The sequence below is a fragment of the Crocuta crocuta genome, unplaced genomic scaffold (assembly GCF_008692635.1).
Source record: "Crocuta crocuta isolate KB4526 unplaced genomic scaffold, BGI_CrCroc_1.0 scaffold29, whole genome shotgun sequence".
Lineage (NCBI taxonomy): Eukaryota > Metazoa > Chordata > Mammalia > Carnivora > Hyaenidae > Crocuta > Crocuta crocuta.
This window is the reverse complement of record NW_027533280.1, coordinates 2,582,828-2,605,566: the sequence shown is the minus strand read 5'-3', so window position 1 is coordinate 2,605,566 and position 22,739 is coordinate 2,582,828. Positions and strand designations below refer to the sequence as shown.

Sequence of the window (22,739 nt, the reverse complement as noted above, 5' to 3'; positions counted from 1 at the left end):
TCTCTTGCTCTCTGTTACTCTCTCTTTCAACAATAAACACTAAAAAAATTTTTTAAGTGCCATTTTCTGCACATCATGTCAAAGGTATATACTATCAACATGACTTATCATGGTGGATGTTGACCGTGACCACCTACTGAGGTAGTGTTAGATTTTTCCAGTGCAAAATTACCTCTCCCTACTCCCCTTTCCATACTGTCCTCTTTGGAAAGAAGCCACTAACTAAGCCAGTGCACACATATGAGGTGCAGACTTACGACTTACCTTTGTAAGAGAGGAGTTACCTGCATGAATTATTTGGAATTCTGCATGGGAGATTTGTCTCGTCTCTCCAGTTTATTTATTTAATCTTTTATTTATATCGGTATAGACTCATGGATATTTATTTTATTTTTTTAAAATCTAACACTACTTTATCTGCTTTGGCCACTGGGAGCCTTTAGGTGTCTCCAGTGTCCCTGTGACATCATCATCTTTGATTTTTTTGTTTTTATAATCTTTTTAAAAAAATATTTTTATTTATTTCTAGGAGAGAGAGACAGCATGACCAGGGGAGGGTCAGAGAGAGAGGGAGTCACAGACTGAAACAGGCTCCAGGCTCTGAGCTGGCAGTCAGCACAGAGCCCGACGCGGGGCTTGAACCCACAAACCACGAGATCATGACCTAAGAGAAAGTCGGACGCTTAACCGACTAAGCCACCCAGGCGCCCCTGATTTTTTGTTTTTAGCCCTTCCTTACTTTCTGGCACTACAAGTTGCTCCAAGCTCACCCTGTGTATTTCTCACCCCAGTGCTAGAATTGCCATTTCTCCAATGAGCACTGGTTACTTTTTTTTTTAATGTCTATTTATTTTTGAGAGAGAGAGAGAGAGCACATGAGAGCACAAGTGGGGGAGGGGCACAGAGAGAGGGGGACTGAGGATCCAAAGCCAGGCTCTGCTCTGACAGCAGAGAGCCCCATGAGGGACTCAAACTCACGAACCCTGAGATCATGACCTGAGCTGAAGTCGGATGTTTAACTGACTGAGCCGCTCAGATGCCCCTGCACTGGTTACTCTTACTGGAGAATGATACCCTAAAACAAGATCTGGGTGCTAGGCTGTGCTGGTTGCTATTGAGGTGCACATGAATATTTAACAAAACTTTTCTTAACGTGCAAAAATACACGTGCAGATTTACAATTTTAAGCCCTCTTAAGTGTGCGGTGCAGGGGCACTAGGTGCATCCACAATGTTGTGGAATCATCACCCTCCTTCTCTAGAACATGTTCATCCTCCCGAATGGAGCTGCTGCACCCATTAAACACTAACATGACACCTCCAATGTTCTACTTTCAGTCCCTGTGAACTTGACTGTTCTTGGTCCCTCGTATAAGTAAATGGAATCAGACAATACTTGTTCTTTTGTGCCAGCTTATTTTACTTAGCATAATGTCTCCTAGGTTAACCCATGTTATTGCGATGATCAGAATTTCCTTCCCTTTTTTTATTTTTGGTTTTTAAATTTTAAGTGGGCTTCATGCCCAGCATGGAACCCGATGTGGGGCTTAAACTCATGACCCTGAAATCAAGACGTGAGCTAAAATCAAGAATCAGACACTTAACCGACTGAGCAACACAGGTGCCCCATCAATACTTTTTTAAGAGAGAAAGGGAGAGCACATGCAAGTTGAGGAGGAGCGGAGAGAGGGAGAGACAGAATCTCAAGCAGCCTCTGTGCTGTCAGCGCAGAGCCCAATGTGGGGCTCAATCCCACAACCTGAGCTGAAATCAAGAATTGGATGCTCACCTGACTGAGCCCCCCCAAGGTGCTCCCGTACATTTTTATTAAATATATTTTCAGAAAATGTACTATGAAGAAAGCTGTAGATATTTAGAAACTATGTTCACCTACCAAATAAAGATTCAATAAAGGAGCGCCTGGATGGCTCAGTTAGTTAAGCATCCAACTCTTAATTTCCGCTAAGGTCATGATCTCATGGTTCACAGGATCAAGCCCTGCGTCGGGCTCCTTGCTCACAGCACAGAGCCTGCTTGGGATTCTCTCTCTCCCTCTCTCTTTGCCCTATCCCACTCATACACCCTCTCTTTCTCAAAATAAATAAAAACTTAAATTCAATGAAGACTAGTTAAAAGTAATACCATACTTAGTAATTACAGATAAACTCACCTTCTTATGATCAGATTACATTGAAGACACCAGTTGCAGAAATCATCCACTTGTAAGGATTAATCAGAAAATGAGTGGCTCAAGAAAACCACCAGACACCCACCATCAAATTTAAGCATAATTGTATCGAAGAATTTCAAGGTGTAACACCATCAAGTTGTAATCTACTGGAATATAAGCACCTATCAAAAAAGAAACACACCATAATCAGAATGCATACATCTGTTCTACAAATATTCATTGACCATCTGGTTCTCTCTTCTCTCCCATGCCCAAGTTTTAAATCTGGGTTCTTAACCATGACTCTAAGGGCAGGAGTCTTTCAGTATGCTTCAAGAATCATTTGGGAACTAGGAAAAAATGCAAATTTCCTGAGATTCTGAGCTCACAGATCCCAGCGGGGCCCAGGAAATGGCATTTTAACAAACTCCTACGTGATTCTAAAGTCAAAGGCCCCAAGCACAATTTGAAAAGCTATTTTGCTTGTGCCAAAAGTGAATTTATTAAATTTAGGGGTTGGGAAAATGTACAAAATTTCACGTTGTTAAAGAAAAAGTTCAGGAGTAAGCCTATGAGCAAGTACAAATCTTTATTTAGGTTTGCAAATCCTGAAGGACAATCCAACTCAGTTGGTGTGCCTGTTCAAAGAAGACAAGGAGAGGTGGTTATTTTTAAAGCTTATTTTATTTTTAAGACTTTACAGCAAGGGAGAAATTTCAGTTGGTATGGGTCACTCAGTGACTGGCTGACTGGTTTTGCTCAGTATTGTGAGACAGGTGGAACTTTCCAGATGCCTAAACACTGAGACGTTTATCATGATTCCAGGAAGTGGCTGCTCTTTGGAGAATTCCACAAAATGGCAGCCGTTGCAAGATGGAGTCAGGGTTGTCAACCCTTCCCTGCAGGGCCCCTTCTCTTCTTCATTTCCCACTGATCAGTTATGGTGGAGGAAATTCATTACAATGGAGTCCTTTGTTGCCTGAGTCCTTCCTTCCCCTGCCCACACTCTGTCTCTTAAAATAAAAATTTATTTAAAAAAATTTTTTTAATGTTTATTTTTGAGAGAGAAACAGACTGAGCACACAAGCAGGGAAGGGGCAGAGAGAGGGAGACAGAATCCAAAGCAGGTTCCAGACTCCAAGCTGTCAGCACAGAGCCCGACACAGGGCTTCAATTCATGAACCCATGAGATCATGACCTGAGCTTAACTTGAACACTTAACCGACTGAGCCACCCAGGCGCCCCAAGTAAAATAAATAAATACTAAAAAAGGGGTGCCTGGGTGGCTCAGTCAGTTAAGCCTCTGACTTCAGCTCAGGTCATGATCTCACAGTTCGTGGGTTCGAGCCCTGTGTCAGGCTCTGTGCTGACAGCTCAGAGCCTGGAGCTGCTTCAGATTCTGTGTCTCCCTCTCTCTCTGCCCCTCCCTGCTCACGCTGTCTCTCTCTCTCTCTCTCAAAAATAAATAAAACATTAAAAATAAAAAAAGAGTTACTTGCTTTTCCTACTGAGCCAGCCAGGCGCCTGCCTTTATATCTTTAAAAACCAGCTGCAGTTTGACAAGATTACAGCAATCAGCTAATACAAAGGTGAGATTTATGTCTGTAGAGACCACACTAGGTCCCAGGTGGACATATCTTACACAGGAAATGAAATTAGGGATAGGGATAATGGCAAAACAGGGAAAGGAGGTTAAAGGAAATGGGGTTAGGATGCCTCTGGGGCGGAGGAGGAATGGTATTTGATTAGAGGCACTGCACGTGATCTTAATCTGTGGGGCATTTTTATTGAACAGAGGAGTTAAAAGGGAGCATTTTGTATTTGGTTGGGATGTCTGCTGTGGGTTTATGAGGACACACACAACAATTCTTTGGTCACAGGGAGGTCCCCTGGGTTATGGTTGGGAGAGCTTAACAACGGAGTCAGTATTCCAATCAGAGGCGGTTCTCTCTTTGGTGGCACTTGGTAGTAACAATATTGTTAACTGGTTTTTCATCTTGAATTTGTATAGGAGTTAAGAACCAAGGGTAGAGACTACAGGGTGTCAAGTCTTATTATTATTTAAAAAAATTATTTAATTTTTTAAAGTAATCTCTATCCCCAATGTGAGGCTTGAATTCACAACCCCACGGTCAAGAGTTGCATACTGTACCGACTGAGCCAGCCAGGTGCCCCAGTGGCAAGTCTTCTTAAAGCCTAAGCGTTAGTAAGGAAGTCTTTAGTTAAGAACTTGAACCAAGGGAGCAGGCAGAAGTCATGAATAACTTCAGGCCTATCTTGGGTGGTGGAAATGAGACAAAAGGAAAAAAACAAGAATTCAAGTAAAAGGAGGGTTCTGGTTTGGTCCTAAATTTTGGGTATCAGCTTTTGGGATCAGATATTGTCTACTTCAGTTCTGGGTCCGAAAGTTGTTTTCAGGATCTGGAGCCCTTTTCAAATGAGAAACACGAATCTACCTGTGAGTCATCCCCCTGGTAGCTTTGCTGCACGCACAGTGCTTAACAACACCTGGTAGAGCCCTTTCCATCTCGGCTGCAAAGAATCTTTAAGTTGATGTGTCCTCCAATATATTTGGTCTCCAGGCTTAAGGGTGTGAGTATTTTCTTTGTCTCCTGGGAGCACTCTTGAGAATGAATCTTTAGGGGCGCCTTGGGGGGCTCAGTTGTTTAAGCATCCGACTTCGGCTCAGGTCATGATCTCACAGTTTGTGGGTTCGAGCCCTGTGTTGGGTTCTGTTCTGACAGCTCGGAGACTGGAGCCTGTTTCATATTCTGTGTCTCCTTCTCTCTCTGACCCTCCCCTGCTCATGCTGTCTCTCTCTCTCAGAAATAAATAAAACAACAAAAAATGAAATGAAATGAATCTTTAGGGGCACCTGGGTGGCTCAGTCGGTTAAGCATCCAACTTCAGTTCAGGTCATGATCTCACGGTTCATTAGTTCGAGTCTGCGTTGGGCTCTGTGCTGACAGCCAGCTCAGAGCCTGGAGCCTGCTTCAGATTGTGTCTCCCCCTCTCACTGCCCCTCCCATGCTCATGCTCTGTCTCTCAATAATAAATAAAAACGTTAAATTTTTTTTAAATGAATCTTTAACAAATTTGGCCTTCCATATATATTCTGTACTGAAGAATTTCTCCTTATAACAAAGTAGAGGTAAAAGGATCCTCAACTATGTTCATAAGGCACTCGGTGATGATTCTGAGTGGAATCATCTTCTAGTAGGGGTAGATCTTAGATTTAAAAGAACAAGAGACAAGGGTTTGGGCTGTGGTAGATCAAAGGCAGAGGTTGGTTCGGCCAACTGAGTCTTGATTGTGCTTAGAGTGTTCAACTGCTCCTCTGAATATCGAGGATGGTAGGAGCGATGACAATGTTGAAAGATGGCCAGATTTGACAGAACTCTCAGACAATTTGACCAGAAAAAATGTATTCCTTAATCACCGTGTAGCTGTCAAGGAATACACCAATTGGGAATGATTTTTTTCTAATGGGTTTTTGGCCACTGTTTTTGCAATTGCTTGGTTGCAAGGAAATGCCTCGGTCCGGTGAGAAACATACAGATCATTACCGTTGAGGAAACTGGATGAAATCAATTTGCCAGATGTCAAAAGGCCCACTGAGAAGAGGAACTTGACCCAATGCAGTGTGATATGGTTTCCCAGGATTGTGCAAGGGGCTAAATTGTACATTTTGAAATACCTGTTGGGCAATAGTTGGAGTTGGCTGTCAATAGTATTGTGCCCATAGGACCATTTTATTTGTGTCCTATGTGTCATACAGATGGACATTTGTGAGTCAGAAGTTTAAAGTGTCACATCTTTGGTGGCCGGGTCAGCATCATGATCGCCCTTGGCTTCAGAGGTATCTAGCTTGAAATGGGCTTGAAGTTTTATAATAGCTAAGCTGGAGGGAAGGAGAATGGTATCAAGTAGTTTTAATATGTATTTTTTAAAAGATTTTATTTATTATTAAGAGAGGGAAGAGAGTGCTACATGTGCGGACACAAGCAAATAGGGGAGGAGAGAGAGAGGGAGAGAGAGAATCCCGAAATCTGTATTTGGGAAGGGAACTTCATGAAGTTCTAATCAAGGGGTAAGTAATGAGTCAGCTACAAGGATGCAGCTGTGTTCAGTTGAGTTTTTGAGGGGTAAAGGACATAAGATAGAAGGATTGAGAGGGGGACAGTGAGACTAAAATGTTTGAAGATGCAAGAAACCAGGGTTCAAATTTTCTAAGTCAACTGGCAGATACGGGTTGTGTGTGGTGCGGGTCTAAGAGAGTTTTAATTGTATGTGGGCCTAATACCTGTAGGGGGAGAATCTAGTATTCGGTTTTTGGTGGCAGTAATGAGTATAGAGGGCGGTTGTTAAGGCACAGAGGCAGGGAGGTGAACCTTTGGCCACAGGGTCTAACTGAAGACGATAATATCCAAGGGGGCATTGTAGGCCTCCATGCTTTTGGGAAAGGATGTTCATATGGACAAAAAGGAAAAAAGGCACTTGGTAATCAGGGTGTCCTAGAGTTGGAGAAGAGATGAGCTTTTTTTGTTGTTGCTGTTTTAAGTCTATGTATTTGTTTTTCAGAAAGAGAGGGAGACAGGGGCAACTGGGTGGCTTCGTCGGTTGAGCGTCCGACTTCGGCTCAGGTCATGATCTCACGGTTCGTGGGTTCGAGCCCCGTGTCAGGCTCTGTGCTGACAGCCAGCTTGGAGCCTGGAGCCTGCTTCAGATTCTGTGTCTCCCTCTCTCTCTGACCCTCCCCTGCTCACGCTGTCTCTCTCTCTCTCAGAAATAAATAAAACATTAAAAAATTTAAAAAAAAAGAAAAAGAAAAAGAAAGAGAGGGAGACAAAGTGTGAGTGAGGAAGGGACAGAGAGAATCCCAAGCAGGCTCTGGACTGACAGTGCAGAGTCAATGTGTGGCTTGAACCCACGAACAGTGAGATCATGACCTGAGCCATAGTCAGACACTTAACTGACTAAGCCACCCAGGCGCCCCTGTTTTTTAAAGATATAAAGGCAGGTGTCTGGCTGCCTCAGTCGGAAGAGCATGCAACTTTTTTTTTCTTTTTTAATATTTATTTTGAGAGAGAGACAGAGCACAAGCAGGGGAGGGGCAGAGAGAGAGAGGGAGACACAGAATCCAAAGCAGGTTCCAGGCTCTGAGCTGTCAGCACAGAGCCTGACACAGGGCTCAAACTCACTAACTGCAAGATCATGACCTGAGCCATCCAGTTGCCCCAAGAGCATGCAACTCTTGATCTCAGGTCAAGTTCAAGCACCCACATTGGGTATAGAGATTACTTAAATAAACAAACTTAAAAAAAAGGGGGGGGGCCTCTTAAGAAGATGGGATCGAGTCTGGAGTGGTAGAAGTATCAAAGCCTTATTATAAGGGTTGAGCTGAGAGAATAAAAGGGAATCTAAGGGCAACAGTATCTAGCAAGACCCAGGAAACCGTGTAATTGTCTTTTGGTCTGGGGTTGAGAGAACTGGGTGAAGGTAGTAATTCTGTCTGGTTCTATTTTTAGCCCACCTGGCAGAAAGGTGGCCTAGGAATTTGACTGAGGCAGAACAGAGTTGCCATTTATCTTTAGCTACTTTGTGTCCTTTGCTGGCTAATTGTTTCAGAAGGCATTTAGGGTCAGTACCACAGGCCTTTAGGGTAGAACATAATAATAAATTGTCTATATATTGTAAAGTGTAGATATCCCAGGGAAATCAAGATCTTGTAGGTCAGCATGGAGGGTCTGAGAGAAATAGGTAGGGCTTTCAGTATATCCCTGGGGTAGGATTATCCAAGTGGGTTGTTGACTGTTCCATGTAAAAGTAGAAAGACACTGACTTTGGGGGTCGACAGGGATGCTGAAAAAGGCACTGCACAAGGGCAACGACAGAAAAAGTAGTGGCTGCAGCTGGTGTAATAGAGAGGAGGGTGTGGGAGTCAGGAGCAATGTGTGTCAGGGTGTGACTGTATTGATAATTGCCCTAAGGTCTTGCACAAGATACCTTCTTCTATTATGGGGTTTTTTAACTAGAAAAATGGGGGTACAAGGACTAGTAATGGAGATGATAAATCCTTTGTTGATAAAGTCTTGAATAGCAGGAGTTATTCTTATAATGGCCATAAGGCTTAACGGGTACTGCTTAATATTGGGTAAGGCCTTTAATGGATCAATTTGAATAGTTATTGGGGAACCAAGGTTATATGTCCTATATCGGGGGAAGAGGTGGCCCACAATTGATCAGGGAGTGCATTTAGGAATGGGGCGGGCAGTAGACTGACTGGAGGGCAGTCCTGAGCAGATCGGTAGAATTAGGAATTCTGAAGATTGAGAAGGCAGATCTAATAGCATTCTATTTTCTTGGTCAAAGGAAATATGGGTCTGGTGAGCCTGCAAAAAATTTCTTCCTAAGAAAAGTGGTGGTGTGCCTAGCTGGTTCAGTCCATAGAGCAAGTGACTCTTGATCTCGGAGTCCAGAGTTCAAGCCCCAAATTGGACATGGAACCTACTTAAAAAAAAAAAAGGAAATGCTGAGGATGAGGACACCAATAAAAAGGAATTGTTGCCTTGCTGAGTGCCAAGAATAAACTCTAGGGGTTGAGATAATGTGGATAGTTGGTGGCTGATTAATGACCCTGATCATGGTTAAATGTATTCCTGAGGCAGGGGACTGGAAAACAGATTGGGATTGAGGCCTGAATAAGGTGCTCTAGTGTCTGTAAGAATAAAACCATCTTCATTCTGACGTGTTATAAGTGTTTGCTAAGAGAAAGGGAAAATTCCCCTTTTTGTCCTTGGCACATCTCTAATCTGATAAAGGATTTGTTTTTGAGATTTTTGTTCTTTTGGAGCCATCATTTATATGTTACCTTTTTGAAATGTCCAAGGTTTTATTTATCTATTTGTACTGCTTTCTAATTTATTTTGAGCTCTCCAGATATGGAGGATCATTTTGACTAAATGTGCAGCTATATCAGAGGTTTTTTGTTTTTGGTTTTTTTTTTCTGGGGCCTCATTATGTGGAAATTTAAAATCCTGTAGGGGGTCTTCCCGTGCAGCCTTATTCATCCATTCTGGGGCCTGTATAGGTCCAACAAGCATGCGTACTAGTTGGTAAAGGTCAGAAGGGCCTGGATTATAGGCACTGATAGTCCAAATAAGTTGCGACATGAACTCTTCTGGATTTTCTTTTGGATCAGGAAAGTCTTGCAAGATTTAGAAGTTCATCAGAGGATGAAAGAAAGGACCAGATTATTGGGATTAGGGCTAGTAACTTTGACTTTGCTATGATGTTAGTTTTGGGAGTGTAGATGGTGGCAGGGCTGGGGAAGGAGACATTTCAGAGGAGAATAAGGAAGTCTGGAAAGACCTGCATACACAGCGGAGGAAATAGAAGGCATGCAGTGGGGGGCAGCGAACTGGATGGAAGATGAGTGGGTCATTTTTGATTTGGGATTGAGTTGTTCTCATTGTTTTAGTCTTTCTTTGATTTTTGAGGGTTTTGTTTTTGTTTTTGTTTTTTTTCCCTTTTGCAGAGGCTATACTGAGTCTGTTCTTTAGGGGACTACTTCCAAAAGTACCCATAGAAACAGGTTTCCATTGATTTTGTAAAGTATGATAGTTTCACCTTTCCAACTGTGCTCTTAAATACACGAATTTAGGGATATCAAAGGTGCCCCCAAAGGGACCGGTGAAGTTTTAAATAAATGACCTTTAGTGATTTGTGCCCAGGTGGAGGAAACTCCCTGGGCCCTAGTTTCTATATATACAACCAGATGGCTGATCCCCACGAGCTCTTTCTGCAAGATTGGTACCTATTCTGTATTGAAGGGATCTTTCCCTGAGTTGCTAGCAGAAAAGTCTCCCAAATTCTACCAAAGTGGGTGGTTGGGGATGTGAATGGAACGTACCTGTCATCCCCCACTCCCAGTCCGGGATTATAGGAGCCACCGGAAGAGAAACAACACTGGGCTGTGGGCCTCGTTTAGGCAGGTCCAGAGATTCGCAGGAGGTGCCAAGGTCCCTTCATATCCCATCTTCGGCTCCAAGCTGTTAAGCGAAAACCTCAGGAGCGAGCCTATAAGCGATGAAAAAGGAGTCAAATATTTCTTTGGGTTTGCAAACTGGGAAAGGCGTCTAAGTCGGTGTGCCCGTCTGCAGAGGTGTTTTTTTAAAAAAAAAAATTTTTTTTAATGTTTATTTTTGAGACAGAGAGAGACAGAGCATGAATGGGAGAGGGGCAGAGAGAGGGAAACACAGAATCCGAAGCAGGATCCAGGCTCTGGGCTGTCGGCACAGAGCCCGACGCGGGGCTCGAACTCGTCTATCGCGACATCCTGACCAGAGCGGAAGTCCGGTGCTCAATCGACCGAGTGACTCAGGTGCCCCCGCAGAGGTGTTTTTAAAGCTTAAAACCCCAGCAAGGGAGAAATTTCAGTTGGTATGGGTTACCCAGTGATCGATTGACCTCTTTTGCTCAGTATTGTGAGACGAGGGTAACTTTCCGGGTGTTCAAACCTCGGAATGTTTATCATGATTCCAAGAGGTGGCTGCTCCTCGAGGAACTCCACAAAATGGTGGCTGTCGCAAGATGGAGTCAGGGTTGTCAACCCTTCCGTGACCCCTTTTCTTCTTTGGTGTGAACCAGCACACGCATCTTTTGAAGACACTACAATATAAGCCAATTCCTAACGTGCGTCTGAGACTTGACACTCCCGCTGCGCGGACAGATCCCTTCGCGGCGGAGGGCGATTCGGCCACGCCCAGACCACTAACTGCACTTTCGATACTCTTTCAACTTAAGTGTTCAATTTAGTAGTTTCTGTCTTCGTGCAAAACAATCAGAAAAATGGAAAGCTCATTCTCTTCGGGGATGATGTACAGTCGACTCTCAATACACGTGGACTAAGTTGTTTGGGAAAAAAAAAAAAAAAAATCACTGCCCGTGGCGAATCTGCTTCTTCGAATATAAAGCTCCGCTCAGACGGGCGAGAGGAATCTACCGGCGCTTCGAGTCTGGTGCTAACTTCGGTGGGAAGGGAGTCTCACGCCTTTCTGAGGTGAGTGGGAGCGGCTTGGTGGCAGCGGCTTGGTGGCAGCAGGGCCCACTCCGGCGGGAAGGACGAGGGAATTCGGCCCGGACAGTGCGTCCGCTCCTGTAAGGGCCGCCATGTTGAAGCCTGGCAAACGGGGAGCCCTTTTTGGCTTGTGTTGCGGAGAGCGAGAGCTACAGCTTGGGTGGAAGAAGGGCCCCTTGTCCCCTTCGCCCACTGAAAATGTGAGAGGTCGGGGAGGGCCCGCTGTCAAGGCGAAGGCACTCCGGGTTTTGGGGGGTGTGGGCTTTTCCACCCAGACTTCCGCCTTAGCGTCCACGGCGCCACCGCGCATGCTCGGGAGGGTTCCGTGGGTCTGGCTTGAGTTTTATTTCTCACCTGAATGCAGAGCGCGCGAATATTCGAACTCCGCGGACACAGTAAGGAGAGGCTCCCTTTGTTCGGTGTTTTCTTACTTAACGGACCTATAATGTATAATTATAGGGCACCTTCACGGACACTGTTCTATCTAATCTTCACAAAAACGTAGTCGAGTGGCATGTAGCCACCTTTTACAGATGATTAAATTTTCCCCACGGTGGGCCTCGGTCTTAAACCTGGTGTTTTGTCTCCGATCCAACGTTCTCGTTCACTTTCCACACTTTGGTCTTTAATGATTAATTGTCCCCATCCCCCTCCATCCCCCACCACTCATCTTTCACAGCTCATCCCTGTTTATGAAATGACTGAATCTAAAAATCCATGGGGCGCCCGGGTGGCTCAGTTGGTTAAGCGGCTGACTCTGGCTCAGGTCATGATCTTTCGATTCGTGGGTTCGAGCCCCGCGTCGGGCTCTGTGCTGACACCTCAGAGCCTGGAGCCTGCTTCAGATTCTGTATCTCCCTCTCTCTCTGACCCTCCCCTGCTCACGCTGTCTCTCTCTCTCTCTCTCTCTCTCTCTGGCTCAGAAATAAATAAAACATAAAAATTTCTTTCTTTTTTTTAAATAAAAATGCAAAGAAATTGTGGGAAATCTCAACATAATGCTGCAAAGGAGCGAATACTCCCAGGTAGACGAGTAGCCATGAAGCCTGCTGGTTTCTAGGCATTTAGTACTTAAAAAAAAAGAAAAAAAATTATTTAGAGAGAGCTCACAAACAACAGTGGGGCAGAGAGAGAGAGAGAGCGAGCGAGAGAGAGAGAATCCCAAGCAGGTTCCGCACTGTCAGCACAGAGCCTGATGTGGGGTCCGAACTCAGGAACCACAAGATCATGAAGCTAGCTGAAACCAGGAGGCAGCTGCTTAACGACTGAGCCATCCAGGTGCCCTTTTGTAGTATTGACAGAAGTACACAGATGAGGGAGTATCAGAAAATTCAGATTATCCCTTTGTTATTCTCTTCAGATTTTAATTTGAAGAATTTTTTTTTTAATGTTTTTTTTTTTTTCTTTTCCCCTGAAAGATAGAGACAGTGTGAGCAGGGGAGGGTCAGAGAGAGAGGGGAGACACAGAATCCAAAGACAGGCTCTAGTCTCTGAGCTGTCAGCACAGAGCCCAACGTGAAGCTTGAACCCACGAACCATGAGATCAGGACCTGAGCTGAAGTCGGATGCTTATCCGACTGAGCCACCCAGGCGCCCTTAATTTGAAGAATTCTTAAGGCTTTGAACAGGAACTCTGGTGTAGAATAATATCAGTTTCATTTGGTGGATATTTATGACCTTTTCTTGATTGGGAAAAGGATTCTTTCCCACTGGTGGTGGGGTCGGGGTCCTTCTTAGCCCTGTGATTTGGGGCAAAAGAAAGCCTTTTTTTTTTTTTTTCTTTCTTTAATGTTTATTTTTGAGAGAGAGAGAGAGAGCACCCGTGTGCACTTGAGCAGGGTAGGGGCTGAAAGAGAGGTTGGACAGAGGATCCAAAGCCGGCTCTGTGCGGACAGAAGGGTGAGATCATGACCTGAGCCAAAGTGAGACGCTCAACCGACTGAGCCGTCCAAGCGCCCCCCAAAAGAAAGCCTTTTTTGTGTTTCTCATTCTTCATTGGAAATGGCATTCATAAATATGGAGAAATTACAGCCACAAGAGAGAAGAGACACAAGACTTAGAGGCAGCGCCCCGAGGGGCCTGAAATCCTCGCATGTCTCATTGCTCCAGCTGTTCATCATTCTTTTAGCAAAGCCTCGTCCACAGGTGCCAGTCAGCGAGGACAGGCATGTATACCCTCCTTTCACAGTCTGGTGGCAGACAGTATAAAGTTGTTTTGCCTCTCAGTTCGCAGTGAAGTCATCCTTTTTGTCTGATTTGGACAAAAGAAAAACTTCACTGAATTTTGATTGGAGTTAATTCGGTTCCCCAGTGTTTATCAGGCAGTAGCCTAGAATCTGGAGAGAAAGTGAAGCAGACACTAGACCGAAGAGTGTTTACTGTGTGTTCGGGAAAACAGACTGAGCCACTCAGGTGCCCCATGTTTTAATGAGTAAATATCATGAAAGGATGTTGTTAATGGATGAGGATTACTATATGAATTTGACAGAGTCCCAGTTTTAAAATGTTTAAATTTTTATTAAAATTTTTTTTAAATGTTTATTTTTGAGAGAATAACAGAGTGTGAGCAGGGGAGGGGCAGAGACACAGGGAGACACAGAATCTAAAGCAGGCTCCAGGCTCTGAGCTGTCAGCACAGAGCCTGATGTGGGGCTCAAACTGACGAACTGTGAGATTGTGACCTGAGCCGAAGTTGGACACTCAACTGACTGAGACACCCAGGGACCCCTAAATTTGTATTTATTTATGTAATTAATTTATTTCCCCCCCACCCCAAATTTTTATTATTAAAGTAAGCTCTACACCCAGACTGGGGCTTGAACTCACAACATGTAGATCAAGAATCATGTGCTCTACTGACTGAGCCAGCCAGGTGCCTGGCGTCCTGGTTTTTTGTTTTTGTTTTTATAAGTTTACTCATTTATTATTTCTCAGAGAGAGATCAGGGGGAGGGGCAGGGAAAGAGGCAGACACAGAATCTGAAGCAGGCTCCAGGGTCTAAGCTGTCGGCACAGAACCCAAAGCGGGGCCCAAACTCACAGACTGTGAAATCATGACCTGAGCCACCCAGGCACCCCTGGAGTCCTGGTTTTAAGGAAACATATTTCAGTATTGGCTCTAAAGTTTTACAGAGGTGGTCACATGAGTGGTAGCAGTGTTTGAAATGTTGGCAAGTGTGGATTATTCCAGCAGATTCACCAGAATGTGAATCAATTACCATGTATTAGCCTCTCCTCTGAATTTACACTTTCCATCCTCTTTCAAAAAAAATTATAATGTATCAGAAAGACAATTGCACTATGCTTTTGGCTAAGATTATCATTGTAATTAGTTCCCATGCTTAGAGACATAAACAGATTATCAGCCAAGGAATTGGGAAGAAATCCCATATTCCTTTTTGAACCAAGGAGCCTGTTGCTGCTGAGTCACTGTAGCTTTTTGGCTTTGCTACCTGTTGCAAAATACTACATTAAAAGCACCATTTTCCCTTGTAGTGTTTTTTTTTTTAAGTCCTTATCTTTCTATTCTTTTAATGATGCATACCAAAGCATTTACAGATGAGCGATGTAATATCTAGACTTTCCTTCAGAGTAATCTAGGCGTGGGGATGGGAGTTGCCACACAGGTGAAACAAGACTGGGCACGTGTTGGTCAGAGTCAGGTGATGAGTTTGTGGAGGGTTATACCATTCTCTCTACATGTTTGAAATTCTTGGTAGAAAAGTTTTTAAAAACACCATTTTCCATAGCAGTTTCCAGGCTAGTTTTCCTGTGACCGTTTTTTTTTTTTTTAAATATTTGTTTATTTTGGGAGTGGGGAGGGGCAGAGAGAGAGAAGGAGACAGAGGACCCAAAGTGAGCTCTGCGTTGACAGCAGAGGGCCTGATGCTGGGCTCAAACTCATGAACCGAACCATGAGATCATGCCCTGAGCTGAAGTTGGGTGCTTAACCCACTGAGCCACCCAGGCACCCAGGTGCCCCGTCTTAGGGCCATTTAAAGAAAAAAAAAATTTTAACATTTATTTATTGTTGAGAGACAGAGAGAGACAGAGCACCAGCAGGGGAGGGAGGGGAGAGGGGCAAAGAAAGAGAGGGAGACACAGAATCTGAAGCAGGTTCCAGGCTCTGAGCTGTCAGCACAGAGCCCAACGTGGGGCTCGAACTCAACAAAAGGTGAGATCATGACCTGAGCCGAGGTTGGACACTTAACCGACTGAGCCACCCAGGCGCCCCTTCTCAGGGCCATTTTAAAGTCGGAAAGGCAAGCATGGATGTTGATCCACATTTCCACGTTATAATGTAGTTGGTAGGTGTCCTGAGGTGACTAAACTGGTTGATAATGCAGGTGGATCACACTCAAGCACGCTGCCTTCTGCTTCTTCCCGGAAGGGACGGAGGAGCAGTGGGTGAGAGCATCCTGGAGTCCCACTGTCTGGCTTTGATCCCCATTCTACCCACTTTCTAGCCGGGAGGCCTCAGGTCCTGGGAATCCTGCTTCCTTCCCTATTGAAGGAAGGGGTGAATACTTGTATCTGCCTCACGGGGTTGTTGTAAGGATTAAATGGCTGGCTCGCAGTAGGTGCTCCCTAAAGGCTTGCTGTGATCCCTCCTAGAACATGAACGATTGGATGCCCATTGCCAAGGAGTATGACCCGCTCAAAGCTGGCAGCATTGACGGCACCGATGAGGACCCACACGACCGCGCCGTCTGGAGGGCAATGTTGGCACGGTACACCCCCAACAAAGGGGTCATGGGAGACCCCCTCCTCACCCTGTTTGTGGCAAGATTGAACTTGCAGACCAAAGAGGAGAAGTTAAAGGAAGTATTTTCCCGCTACGGGGACATCCGGCGGCTTCGGCTGGTGAGGGACTTGGTCACGGGCTTTTCGAAGGGCTATGCCTTCATCGAATACAAAGAGGAGCGTTCTCTGATCAAAGCTTACCGAGACGCAGACGGCCTGGTTATCGACCAGCACGAGATATTTGTGGACTACGAACTGGAAAGGACCCTCAAAGGGTGGATCCCTCGGCGCCTTGGGGGAGGCCTGGGGGGGAAAAAGGAATCCGGGCAACTGAGATTTGGGGGGCGTGATCGGCCTTTTCGAAAACCCATTAATTTGCCGGTTGTTAAGAATGACCAGTACAGAGAGCTAAAAAGGGAAAAGCGGGAGCGATCTCGGTCCCGAGAAAGACACTGGGACTCTCGGACAAGGGATCGAGACCACGACCGTGGCCGGGAGAAGAGATGGCAGGAGAGAGAGCCCAGGGTGTGGCCAGAAAGTGACTGGGAGAGAGAGAGGGACTTCAGAGATGACAGAGCCAAGGGGAGGGAGAAGAGGGACCGAAGTAAGTAGAGGCCCACCAGCGCCCAGACAGAAACACCACAGAGGCTCAGAGAGATGCGTGGCTTTTATGCAAAGTTTACGTCCAGTGCTTGAATAAAACTTGCTGGTGGTGATGGGGTCTGGAGTTAAGTTTTCTTTCCAGTCTGGAACCCAGATATAAGCTGAACACGCTGATACTACAGTTTCTCCTCTTCGTCTTGTAGTTCTAAGGACCCATTATGTAAGGAGCTCGAGAAACAGTCACGTCCTCGCCAGCAGCCATACAGGAGGGCGTGTGTACGGAGCCACCACTCTCTTTTAATTGGCAGTAGAGAACTTGTTTTGCGATTCTCATTTTCTCCCGTCTATTGGGATTGACCATTGTGAGGGGTTGGCAAAAAAGAAGTGGTGACCGACAATCATTTGCATTGCTCTGACTCCTGGGAACCCAAATCTGGCCAGGTTGTTGGGAAAGTCGTATCTTTCCCATCTGTATATCTATAGCATAAGGGGCCTGCCAAATGGAAAGAAAAATGGGATAGAAAAGTGAATTCAGGGAGCATGTCCAGAACTTCATACCAAAGCCAGCGTGAGCAGTGGTCTAGGTCAGCAGCCAGCTACCCTTGAACAAATGGAGCTCCATTCCTGAGCCAAATGCTGACTGCCTTTTTTCCCCCTCCCTGTTTTTCGCAGGGAGGCTGGTATTTAAAGCGAAGAACCAAAGTTGTAGGGCTATGGGGTTCTGGTTTATGGCAGCCTTCCAGCCCTTTGAAAGGATGAAGCTCCAAAGAGAGTGAAATGAAAATGAAGAAAAGTCCATGCAAAGGTTTCTGTCTGGTTCTGATGGACTGATTTGTCTTCTCCCTCTTAGACATCTGGCCTCCGGTTTATAGGAGGGCTGCATGGATCATATCGACTCTAACTTCTTCCTAGGGCTTTGAATAAGTACCAGGCTGGTCACATGGTTTTCAAAAAAGTGACATTTAACATTTTTATCACTGGCTGTGTCTTTGGAAGTTCAGGGTCTTAAAATTCAGGACATTTCGTGCAAAGCAAACAATTTAGTACCAAGACTCAACACATTCGTGACCAGGTTTTTGCATTGCGAGTATGAATCTCTTTGTCAGGTAGGAAACTGGCCCTATATTAAAACTGCTGTCAGCTATTAGAACAGTTCTAGAAAAATAGGCTCTTTGCTTTGTAAATTTCCAGCGCAGAATCTTACCATGTCCCACGTCTCAGAAAATAGCCGTGTAGGAGCACCCTTCTGATTTCACTCAGGGTGCACAAAGGGCTCCTCTCACGGCACCAAAAGGGTGTTAGGGGCTTGAGCTGGGGGGTCCTTCAGCTAAGCAAGCCCTCCACCCTAGGGCTGTGTCGTTAGACGGCATCGGAAGAAAAAAATCAGTCCCGGTGCTTATGTCATCTGAGCCAGCGCTGTCAACTCCAGGTCCCAGAACATGGATGATAAAGGCACCGTGGATTAGACTCCGCAGACCCCATCCTTGACATACTGGCTTCGTCTTATATGGGCCCTGGTAACTAAACGAAAACCAGAAAATTGGTAGAACCGCCCTCCTCCCGCCCCCAGCAGAGACCCTAGCAGTAGCCACAGGACGAAGGCCTACGTTGCCTCGCCTCGCAATTTTCTAGTTTATTTTGCAGGCCAGGAGTCCCCCACCTTGCACTATTGTATGACATCTGCCGCTGGAAGAGCCTGTGCTGTGGGGCGCTGTCCTGGGCATCGTGGGATGGGGAGCACTGTCCCTGGAGCCTCCCCAGCGGATGCCAGTAGTAGTTGTGACAACCAAAACACCAAAAATGTCTCCAGACGTTGCCAAATGCTGTGGGGGGCGTTAAGACCCATACTGTCTTATGTGCTGCCGTGGAGTCATTTCCAGGGTATTCTAAGAAAAGGAAGGTACAGAATGGCACATAGATAGTATGCTGCCATTTATGTTAAAAAAAAAAGGAAAAAAATATATTTTGTTACGTAACTGCATGTATATTTATAAACTCTTTCAGGAAGGACACCCAAGAAACTGGCAACACTGGTTGGTCCTGAGGAAGGGGCAACCACAGGTGACCAGGGGACGGGAGGGGAGTCCCTCAGTAAACCTGCTTTTATATGCTGAGACTAAACCAGCGGGCAGGCAGTTTTGAGAGCCAGTGCACGAAAGCAACATTATCTTGTCTGCTCATTATTTCAGCAATCTGGAAACAGAGTCCCCGTGGACTGTGCAAAGCAACCTGATGGTTTCTTAGCAAACCAGAGTGGAACGTGTAGAGAGTGGGCCCGTCCGATGTACTTGAGTGCTCCGCTAGCACATGCTGCCTCTCAATCTGTCAGCACCCAGTCTGTGCCCTGGGTCCCCCGTGGGTAGACAGAAAGACAGTGGTTTTTGGGCAAAACCCCAACTCAGCAGGTGCAGGCTTCTGGCTCTCCGTCTGCCACCACAGCCCCGTGAGTCAGCCAGACATGGAGTCCCCGAGCCACCCCTCCACCCACTGCCCTCACCCTGGTACTGGCAAGTCTACACCCCAGCCCCATCCTGCACATCTGAGGCTGCCCGACCCCGTTCCGAATCTGCTCTAGGGCACTTGTCTTCTTTATAGGAGACTAAGCGTTTGATAGATTGAAGGCTAAAAGGAAAAAAGAAGTGGGGCTGGGGGGTGGTGGTGGTGGAATACGAACGAGAAATGAGGAAGGTTGCCATGTCTCATCCTTAGCAACTTCGGTTAGTGCTGCATAACTCAATTCCAAGGCACTCGCTACATGCTCTGGGCAGTATCAGCAACAAGGTGTGAAGGACAGCCACCAGCTCTCGCAGAGTTGTCTCCGGTTTCTGGGTGGGAGGACTACTGTCCTTAGTTTCTGTTGCTTTGCATCGAAGTGAGGCCAGCCCGTCCGGTGACTTTGGGGGACCTGCTTATCTAATGGGTGAATCCTATATGTGATGCTACCACTGTTGACCATTCCATGAATGAGCTCATGAAAATCTACCACCTCCCTGCCTCCCACCGAAGTATGACACACAGGTGAACAAAACCGCTACACACAGAATTCATAAAAAGCAAATCAAACAGCAGTTAGAGTGGCATGTGATGTATTTGGCTTAAAGAAGCTTGTGTTACTGAAGTTAATGCAAAAGTCTGGCCTCTGCTCATGGTTATTATTAAATATATATTCTAAGGGATCAGTCATCTATTATAAACGGTGATAGCCCTGGGTATAAATAAACATTTCTTTATAGAGTTTGGCATCAGTTTTTCAGTGTGCTTCCTCAAAGGAGACAGTTTGTCTGAGGGATCAGTCTTGAGGGTGCCAGGTAGTGACCCCTGCGGCTGCCAGGTTCCGCTGCTGGCGGTGGACAGTTCAGGTCCAAGGGCAGACGCGGGCTGCGGTCACAGGTGCTGCAGCGCTTCCTGTCCTTGCTCCGTGTAACCGTCGTCACGGTGTGAGTTGACCCACTGGCCAAAGGACTCCTGGATGTGCACGCTTCTCTGCGTGTTGGGCAGACGCTTCTTATCTCGGGAGAAGAAGCTAAACCTTTTGGAAGGGAAAGAAAGGAAGAAATGAGAGCCTGTCTTTGCTGTGCACGTCAGCGTTTTTGCAATGCCGGGACATACAACGGCAGATGTGGAAGGAAGCAAATCAATCCGAGGTGTGAAAGGAAGGGTAGGGGTGCGGGTCAAAGCTATTTGAGAAAGCAGCAGGGGATTCTGCATGTCATTGTCACCCTACCTTGGAGGTGACACAGTGTGAACGGGGCATGCACGTACGTGATGTGTGATGTATCTCATCTCTTACTTAAGCACTGCGGAAGGACTCTTCTCATTATCAGTGGGCATAAAAAAATCGACCAGAAACATAGGTCTGGAATTCCTTTACCCTAACGATGCAGAGAAAGTAATGACTGAAAGCCTCCTAGAATTTAAGATGATTCCGACATAAAGAGACGAGTGTTTTTCCTTTAGGTAGTTACGTAACAGGAATCAGGAAACTACCTATGTGGCACATCAGAGCCCAGATTTCCTGGATGTTACTGCTAGGGAGGAGTCGGAAGTAGTTATTTTAGAAAAATGAGACGACCAAAAAATAAGTAACAGTGCTCACGGTTCTGTGATTAAGCACTGTGAACGCTGCCTGCGAATGAGATTGGGGAAACCATCGGTTTACAGTGTTGAAAACTGATTTAAGGGTGAAAGCCGTTAGACATTAGCACAGAGACTTGCTGCCTGACGGTGGCTTGTGGAGACCAAGGGATCTTTTCAAAACAGATGTGGACTGCTAATCACTGATCAAAGTGAACCGTCTGATGCCTAAAAGATGAAGGTAGAAATTACAGGCAAAAAGCTTATAAACACACCCATGAATTTTTTTTAACTTTTATTTTAAGTAGGCTCCACACTCAACATGGGGCTCGTTCTCATGACCCCGAGATCAAGAGTCACACGCTCCACCGACTGAGCCAGCCAGACACCCCTGAACTGGCCCATTTAAAACAAGGCCTGCCTTAGCTCCACCTCCACAAAGACCAGGGCCCTCGCCAGGAGACTTGAGGTGGCCCACCTCGAATTTCTCCCAAAAGCCTTTCCTAAGCTGCTCCCTGTCATTCGATACTCCTACTTTCTAATGAGCTTCATTCTTTTCTCACCAAGTTCTGCTACTCTTGAATTGTGGATTCTGAACTTGGTAAGAGAGATAATAGCTACGTTATGCTTCCCGGGGGCAGGAATAGGAATGCACCGCTGAGAAACAGAAGCTTCAGATGGACTATTTTTAGTTCCCTCTGTCTGTTCACCTATTAGCTCCCCCCCCCCCCCTCCCCCTTGTAAGTGCTGTGGCCTGTGAAGCTCAGTTTTAATCACATCTGGGTGAAAATGACTTTAGTATTCTGTGCTTACTGGACCCTACAATCACCTCCTACTGGGAATTAAGTGGTCTTTCATTGTAAAGCTGGGGCAAGCCAAATATATCTGGAGAGATTCTCCCTACCAGCTAAAGTCTCTTTCCTCTACAACAGATATGTGTCCTGACAAATGACGGCACAGTTTTCATACTGGGTTATTTGCGAGCTCTTTCCATAGTGTAATCAGGGCAATTAGCTGGCCAAAAATACAGCAGCAACACACCACTGCCACATGTCACCTCTACCTGACTCAAGCAGGAAAGCCAGGTGCCACTTCCTGTCCGAGGGGACGCAGGCACAAAGCATTGGTCCCCTCCTCTGCTCTTCCTTTTTTAAACAGGATCAAATGGCTTTCTGACGACAGGATCGGCAAAACAAAGCGGTTTAGAAAGCTAGGGCGTGAAGGTCAAAAACACAGCGTTAGTGTCACTCAGGGGCTGGAAGGGGGAGGTGGTCACAGTGGGCGTTGATTACTGACCCGTCACTTAAAGCACCTTCTTTACTGGATCATGGACAAGGTGGTTTTTAGAACGGAAACAAGAAAAGACAAAAAGAATTATCGGTGACAGAGCCGAGAATTCCGCGGCCTCACTCGTGCAGGTCGAGACTCACACTCGGCACCCACTTCAAACGGGAACACGCAGCTGGTGGCCATGCAGCTAGAGTGGCCAAGGAAGCCAGGCCAGCCTCGGCAGAGCCGCAGCACGCATTCCAAAGGCGCAGCTCAAAACACAACCGGAAACACACACAGTGCCTACAGGGGAGACAAGTCGTCGGATGGGCTGCAGTGAGGGGTCATCTATTATCAGTCCCGCGGCTACCATGGGCATTATGGCTGTAAAGATCCTGGTTAGAAAGGTACAGATAGACACAGAGAAGATAAAAACAGAGGAGGCATGAAAAATAAACACATTCCACGCACAGACCAGCTGAAGGGTTCGCTTATCGTAGGTGTTATGGAGGGAACTCTGTCTCCCTGTAAAACTAACTCCCAGGACCTCAGAAAGCGACCTTATTTGGAGGAGGTAACAAGATAAAGTTACACTAGAGAAGAGTGGATCTTTTTTTTTTAATGTTTTTTTTTTTAAAGATTTTTATTTATTTCTAGGAGAGAGAGAGAGAGAGAGACAGCGTGAGCAGGGGAGGGTCAGAGAGAGAGGGAGTCACAGATTGAAACAGGCTCCAGGCTCTGAGCTGGCAGTCAGCACAGAGCCCGACGCGGGGCTCGAACCCACGAACCGCGAGATCATGACC

The 22,739-nt window shown here is 46.0% G+C and overlaps 2 protein-coding genes and 1 long non-coding RNA gene across 3 annotated transcripts in view; 1 reads left to right on the top strand and 2 right to left on the bottom strand.

Annotated features, from left to right (window-relative positions):
• Positions 1–8,540: 8,540 nt before the first annotated feature.
• LOC144218088 (uncharacterized) lies at positions 8,541–10,696 on the bottom strand. Its single transcript, XR_013331050.1, has 3 exons — positions 10,623–10,696; positions 10,082–10,248; positions 8,541–8,676 (listed from the first exon to the last, which is right to left on the bottom strand). It is a non-coding gene; the product is annotated as an uncharacterized LOC144218088 (long non-coding RNA).
• A 361-nt stretch (positions 10,697–11,057) lies between these two features.
• On the top strand, positions 11,058–16,717 carry SNRNP35 (small nuclear ribonucleoprotein U11/U12 subunit 35). Its single transcript, XM_077747913.1, has 2 exons — positions 11,058–11,230; positions 15,862–16,717. Exon 2 carries the CDS (start codon positions 15,865–15,867, stop codon positions 16,600–16,602), a length of 738 nt encoding a protein of 245 aa, XP_077604039.1. The 5' UTR covers positions 11,058–11,230; positions 15,862–15,864; the 3' UTR covers positions 16,603–16,717.
• A 2,945-nt stretch (positions 16,718–19,662) lies between these two features.
• LOC144218085 (RILP-like protein 1) overlaps positions 19,663–22,739 on the bottom strand; it is a 22,797-nt gene continuing 19,720 nt past the window's right edge. The window contains exon 5 of the mRNA XM_077747912.1: positions 19,663–20,122. Within this exon, the coding sequence (XP_077604038.1) occupies positions 19,978–20,122 (145 nt within the window). The 3' untranslated portion in view covers positions 19,663–19,977. The remainder of the gene's footprint in view (positions 20,123–22,739) is intronic.